Source organism: Eucyclogobius newberryi, unplaced genomic scaffold, assembly GCF_026437365.1.
Source record: "Eucyclogobius newberryi isolate DKJ021-1_F unplaced genomic scaffold, fEucNew1.0.hap1 SCAF_275, whole genome shotgun sequence".
NCBI classification, from domain to species: domain Eukaryota; kingdom Metazoa; phylum Chordata; class Actinopteri; order Gobiiformes; family Gobiidae; genus Eucyclogobius; species Eucyclogobius newberryi.
In genome coordinates, this window is record NW_027315918.1 from 42,925 (window position 1) to 50,056 (window position 7,132).

Below are 7,132 nucleotides of genomic sequence, written 5' to 3' on the forward strand. Positions count from 1 at the left end.
GGCGAGAGTTGTATAGAGTGTATGAGAAAGTGTCCACGTTGAACAAGTTTGAAGAAGGGTTTTCAGGAGCTCATTTTAAGGACATGTGCACAATTCCAGCCTGTGTTTGGAAGCTGCCCTTTAGATTCAAACACTTCTGTTAGTCCTTTCTATTTTGGTCTCCCCCCACATTTTCTCATCCCACTCTCTTTGTCTCTTGATTCTGACACACTTTTCAGCCCGAGGGTGACTCAGCGCTGGTGGTACAGACTGTCTTCTCTGGTCCATCTCCAAACTGTTGCCTTCTCTCCAGCATGCAGCTCTCTTCTTTGCTGACACAGGTAAGAGGAGGTAATCCTGCTCTGTCCCTGCTCCTTGCATCTCATTAATCCCCAGGTAACACACACCACATGTGATGACTGAAATGGGCCACCTGTTGTATTGGTCATGGGGTTTGGGCAGGGCCGCTTTCATTACTCGGGCTATACTGTGCAGATCCTGTTTGAATCCTGAAACACTGCCGTCCCAGTCTGAGAAACCGAAGCAGATTCTTTTGGCTGGTGTTTACAGTTGGTCGACATTCCTTTTACCATGGAGCAGGCCAGAAATCTAAAGTGCGTTTCCTAGGTTGAACATTTTCACTGACTTTACAGCAAGGCCAAACTAAACATGCCTTGCGTTCACATGTCCTGCCATTGTGTTCAGCACTTCCCTTTCGCTTCCATCTGTCCACAGTGTCCACCTGTGCCCTCAGCGCTGACCCAAGGATAAGCCGTCAGGCTGCAATGGCCACAGCAGAGACAGATGGTACATTTAAGATAACAATTCATCACTTTAAAACTTCCATCACCCTAATTATTTCCAGGCATTGCTATCCAAATATAAAATTGACTTTGGTCTTGATAACACACAGTATGATGTACTGTGCTTTTAATTATAACGGACGTTATCTTCTCTTTGGGAAATTCAAGTAAAGGTCAGTAATCTGCAGAGAACAAAATGTTTAGCTTTAAAGGGGATCCTGCTCATTGTTCCACTGGAATGTTAATGATTCTGTACATTTTTAAGATACAAACCGGACATGCCGATTTCACTCGCCCAAAGAACAAAAGATCACTCGGTGAAGTATTTCCCATTGTGTGACTCACTGTTGTGCAAATTTGCTGTTGAACTAAGACATAACTGTTTGTGTCTATGTCTGGACACCATTTCTGTAACATTACATCATTGAACCCTTGCCTTAGTTAAACTTGAGGTTTTTACTTTATTGTGTTTTGAATCAGATTTCAGACTTTTATGATTTATGACCAGCACTGAACATCCTCTAAACAACTAAAATTAGTCAAATAAAACATTATAAATAGTCGACAAAACCATGATCAGTTTATTGTCTTTCAGCAAGAAAACGCAGGGTCTCACATTGCTTTGCTTTACAGCCGAGTATTTTCAAACTCACTGCATTTTTACAAGAGGCAGAACCACTCTCATTCTAATAGACCATCCTCCGTAATACATTTTAAATAGATGTTTTTAAAAGAGTATTGTCATTAAACTTGAAAAAAATGTGCCAAGTTCAACACAATTCCTTCTCCTCTTAAGCTATGTAGGCTGCATGTCACGAAAAACATTCATAGCTCGAGCAAAGCCACAGTTCAAGTAATGGAGGCAGGATACTTCCGGGCCTCTGGCAGTTCACACAGACACAGGAGGCCAACGCCACCAAAGAGAGTGCATTTTTGTGGCAACCTCTCACAACAGCGTCACTATCACCACCGCCATCATTAGCATACATTGCAACGTTTTAGAGAAATACTGTTGGATTGCACTTTCTTCAAGCTTTCATCTTGTGGCATGTTTATAGAAAAAATAGATATAGATAGAATACAAAAAGCTTATACTTCTTTGAGTAACAGAATATTACATACAGTACTTCAGATTATGTTTTGATCAGCACATCAGCAGGTGTACATAAAACTGCCCTATCGTTTGCTCAAATACAATTGTCAAAATACACTTGGGATGTGTGTGTTAAGTTAAGTGCTTTGGTCAAATTGACTAAGTATTCACCAGGTTACAATCGTTTCATTCTAGAGGATTACAATGCTACATAGTCATTCACTGTGTTGTATATAAATCTTAATGAAAGTGTCAAATTGTCAAAATGCACCAATACATTTTTATTCATCTGCGTGTAGCATTTATGCCAAAAATGAATTTGGTCAGTCACATAAGTGTAACAGCACCATTTTTTTCTCACGAATGCTAACGCAGAATCTTTTAGACCTACTAAGTAAATTAATAACATCTACAGGAACATCAAGTGGAAGTCGAAATCAAAAGTGCAGCACCTGATGTGACTGAGCAAATGCTTCTCATAGACAACATCCCAATGAACGGCCAAAATGAAACTTAAAAAATGTAAAAGCTTAAACAGTCTCTCTGAAAATAAAAAATATAAAAAAATCTATGTTTCAGCTGACTTTCAAGTTCCGGTCCCACTTCATTTGTGAACTGTGCATTCACAAAAACCGATGGAATCACTGTAGTGCAATTTCTTTTTTTTTTACACAATGCACCTCGATGCAGTCGTTCTCGCAGGTTAACAGTAAACAAAATGTCCGCTCGCATCTGTCCGCCGGGGTTACATCTCTGGGGCGGCAGGCATGAGTCCCGGAGGGTGTTTGGGAGTCTGTAAGAGTTTATGTTCCTCTGCGTGTGACATTATACTGTGCACAGCTTTGGCGTGCACGGGATGGGACAGCCGCACGTCCAGGGCGTCGTTGTGTTGTGCTAAGGAGTGCAGGCGGTAGTGCAGGACCAGGTCTTTGAGCGAGCAGTGGGCATCGTAGGGCTCGGCAAATCCGTATCCCTGAGCCGTACTGTAGATCATACAATGCTTCACTTCTTCGTTTACGCTGCAGGGAAAAAAAAGGTACACAATTATTATTATTATACGCAACAACACACCACAACTTTACCACTGTATACACTTGTAATATTTAAATTGATCATATTTATCCTTAATTATGATGAGAAGGTTTTTTTTTTCTACTAGATCAAAATATATAGGTGCAGATTTTAGTCCTGTGCTGCCCTGTGTGTGCTTTTGCTCATAAAATACATCAACTTAATGTATAGGAGGAAGAAAAAACTTGATAAAATCTAATGCAAAACAGTGCGCTGCTATTTTTTGCCATCACGATATAAAAAATGTTCCGCTTACACGACAGAGCAGGCATAGGATCCCTGTTTGCTGCTTTCTCGAATCAGAAAGGTTCCGGCAGCTTTCCCCTGCAGCATCTCCTCTGCCTGAGTCCGACTGAGCTCCCCCACAAACCAGCTCTCCTCGTCATGATGAGGCAAGTTCATCTCATCCCCCTTCAATACGTACGTGCTAAAAATACAAGTAGAATCCTGTGTTACGCCACAATATCAACGTCACAAGCCTTAAATGTAACGTAATAACGGTTTTCGACAACTTACTCGTCTAGGCTTTCACTCTGCAGTCCCAGCCATTCATTGATGCGTTTTTGCCGAACACCTTTGTGATTAAGCCAGCTGAAGAAAAGATGAATAGTTAGAATCTTTCTAATTTGCTAATACAATTGTTAAAGTGTTTCGTCAAAGCTGCAGAGTTCATCCTTACTTTAGATACTGGTCTCGGATGTTTCTTAGATGGATAAGGTCTGGTCGCAGGCTGTTTATCTTCCTGTCCGTCTCCCTGTAGTCCTCCACCTGGGTCCTTAAGTCTTCTTCCAGATGGATCTTGCTGTCGTAGATCTCCCCGAGGCGGCACTTCAACTTCTCATAATTTATCAGAAAACTGCGGAGCAAACGTAAAAGGTCAAGACTCAAAACGAGCGCTCCGCATGAAATCCGGAGTTGAAGTCGGGTGTATTGAAATGTCCTTTACGTGCGACGCTGTAATTACCTTTCCAAATCATTGTCGGCTCCATCTGATTGATTATTTCTCTCAAACTCTTCTCCGAAACGCTCCTGTTCTCGACACTGCTCCTCAAAGATCAGCATTGTCTCGTTGAACGCCTCTATCGCCGTTCTCTTCATCTGAATCTCCTGCGGGACACGTTTGTATTTTGCGTTAGATATTACATAGGTTTTTGACATTTTATGACAGTTAAAGCGCAATGCATTCCGCGTCGTTTTACCTGCGAGGTCTTGGTAAACGCTTCGTAAAGCCCATCGAACAGTTTGGATTTCTCGTGATACTGACATTGCACTTCTTTAAGTTTTCTTCCAGCGACGTCGACGGTGTCTTCATTCACCTGACGTCCGAAAAAAGAAAACATTTCAGTACAAATTCGCATGTAAACGCTGATAATAACGATCATCCGGGTCATCATTCACCTGGAAGCGAGACACGGGATGGGTGAGCATGAGGTCCAGCGTTGCGTTGTACTCCACGAGCGGATGCTGCTGATAGTACCAGATGAGTTCCACCACCGAGTTGAACGTGAGCGGATCTGAAAAGCCATATTTGCCGTCGCAGTGATAAATCTTGATCAACTTGTTGTGTCCGTCCTTTCTGTGAGAATAATCACAACAACAACGGTCAGCGACGTTCGTACGAGCGCCAACGTTCTCGGGTTTGTCCCCGTTTGTCCATTTCCAACCTACCGCAATGTCAGGGTAAAATCTCCTTGAAGTTTGGTGGAGGCGTCGCGCACCAGGAACGACCCGTCAGGCGAGTCCCTCAGCTTTTCATTCACCTCGTCTCTGTAGAACCATGTGCAAACTTAGATCACAAACAACAACAACAACGCTGCAAACATACTGTGTTGATCATAAAACATTTGAACCAGTTTTACCTCGTGATGTCTCCCCAGTACCACTCGGAGTCTTGTAGAGAAGGTGCTGGCCGAATGTTGTTGTTGATGCTTGAGGAAACTGGCTTTGCAGACCGAGGTGGCAGAGCTGACCCAGAAAGAAAAGAAAAGAACATAAACCAATTAAACTCGTGCATTATAGAAGTAAAGTGTGGCTGATGCACTTTGAGGGGGCCGTGTGTGGATGCTGTGCAGACATGTCACCCTCCCTCTGCTCCTTGAAGCCTGTCAAGATCAGACAAGCCCAGGCATGTTTCCAACAGGTACCACGTGCGAACATCCTCTTAGATTCATTGCTGTGGTAGAAAGTTGAGACTTTGCGTGTTAATTCTCCTAAATATTGACTCAAGCCATGGTGAAATAATTGCATTCAGCTGTTTTGGAGCAGTGAAAAAGGGGGGGGGGGACGTTTTGCCTTTTGCTTTCTTTCTTGGCACACGTTGGGGACTCGTGTTAAAATAAAAGCATACCGTTTGATTATGTTTCTGGCCAACTTCTGTTATTTTTGTAATCATTTCACTTTCTCGTACGCCACCAGGTTTTCCATCAACAACACACACACGCACAAAAACCTGCCTGAGACTTAAGCGTTTTCCTAAAAATGAAAAGCGGACAAACCGCATCAAGGGGAGGTGAGGGCGATATATTTCAGGCCAGGACAAAAGTGCCTTTCATGGCGCACAAGAGCTGCCTCAGAGAACGAACCGACTGTGGCTTTCCTCCACCATCCGCTCTCCTCTTTTTCTGACCTTAAAATAAATAAAAAGGCAGGTGCAGCAGAGCAGTGGCAGAAGAAACGAAAACCTGCGGCCTCTGGACTCAGCAGAATCCACCGTGCGCATAAAACAGACAAAGCGAACGTGTCACGCTACAAATAATAATAATTAAAAAAAATATATATACTTTAAAATATACACAAAGTACAGTTTTGTGTGTTTTATATTATGACACTGTCTGAAAAGGAATATAAAAAAATAAAAAAACAGAAAGAAAAAAGCAACGACTTTGACTGTGAATTATAAATGAATAAACAAAGGCCTGATTATTTTTTTTTTTGGAAACGACGACGGGACTAATCAGCCGCGATCAAAAAGCAAATAGAACATGAAGTGTGTCCGTGAGGGTCCGAGTCATGAGTCTCTTTGCCTCTAGCCTACTTTCCCAGAGCGAGCGCACAAATTAAGCACGGCTGGCTGCAGTGGAGAACAAAGCGCTCGTTTCATGCGCCGTTCATTATCCTCGTCTTAATTGTAATTTCTGCTCCATCACGATCACCACCACCGCGGGACGGGCTCTCTCCGTTTGCGGTGATGTGCCTCGGAGCGATCGGGGTGCGCGCACGTTTTGAGGGGGGCCAAGTTTGTGCCGCGGAGCCTGGACAAAGGAAAAAAGACTGACGCTCGAGCGCTGGTTCACTCTGAGCTATTACGTAATTGCCAAGTGAATTGCGCTATGCATGCCTGGGCAATGCCACTGGGGGAGCAGTGCCCGGGACCAGGCCATTATAACGCGTTAGTGACACCTGCACGGCGCCCGGAGCAGCACGAAATGTGGCAACACCAGCACAGCTTTTATAGACGAGATGTCAACGCGATCGGGGAAGAAAGGCGCCGACAGAACGCGGTTTAGCGGTGTAAGATCAGACAATAGATGCCTTAGTTTTTAACCCTGACTCACCTGGAGGCGCTTGATCCATTTCGATGTAAAATAAGCCGTCAGAAGGATAAACCATTCCTATTTGCATAAAGTGGTCCAGTTTTGCTGTCGCTGTGAGACAAATGTCTCCTTCTGGTTTTGGGGCTTCTTCAGTGGAGACGCAGAACGCCACGTCCTACATCGAGGTGGGAAAAGGCCAAGTGCGTTTCTTCCGACTCCATAAAACAAAAGAGTCTAATTGTCGAAACTTGTATGTTGAGAAACAGATTGTCTTGGTTGTCTCGCAGCTCGCAGCTCTTCTACTTACTTCATCTCGGAAGTGGAGCTACTTTAAAGGGTTGTCGTCACATCATCTTGGTCGAGTCCAAAGGGTTTTCTACAGAGGGGGCGTTTTATCCGAATAAACTGTGAAAACAAGATCACATCAAGTTGGATATTTGTTATAGGACTTATTTCCTATTCTATAATTCAAAATCATTTGCTCGATGGATGTATAATCACATGTCGTGTGCTTAAATGAATGCACACATGAGATGTCCCCTACAATGCCATGGTACAACCCAGATCGGTTCATTCACGCTCCTCAGGCTCCTCCACTGTCTGAAACAGCTGAAAACTCCTCCCAGGCCATGAATGAAAAAGCGAGTTAATAA

General features: G+C 43.5%; 1 protein-coding gene across 2 annotated transcripts; it reads right to left on the minus strand.

The window, feature by feature from the left end:
• Positions 1–1,340: 1,340 nt before the first annotated feature.
• LOC140372689 (phosphatidylinositol 3-kinase regulatory subunit gamma-like) lies at positions 1,341–6,805 on the minus strand. 2 transcript variants are annotated; one of them, XM_072459790.1, is made up of 10 exons: positions 6,501–6,805; positions 4,806–4,911; positions 4,615–4,713; positions 4,345–4,522; positions 4,146–4,262; positions 3,911–4,053; positions 3,626–3,802; positions 3,463–3,537; positions 3,203–3,373; positions 1,341–2,894 (listed from the first exon to the last, which is right to left on the minus strand). In XM_072459790.1, the coding sequence occupies exons 1-10, from the start codon at positions 6,565–6,567 to the stop codon at positions 2,621–2,623; spliced, it is 1,407 nt and encodes a 468-aa protein (XP_072315891.1). In that variant the 5' UTR covers positions 6,568–6,805; the 3' UTR covers positions 1,341–2,620. The 2 variants fall into 2 exon arrangements, with proteins under 2 accessions (XP_072315891.1, XP_072315892.1); XM_072459791.1 differs by lacking the exon at positions 6,501–6,805 and having other exon boundaries at positions 4,345–4,518; positions 4,611–4,713; positions 4,806–4,841.
• Between the last annotated feature and the right edge of the window lie 327 nt (positions 6,806–7,132).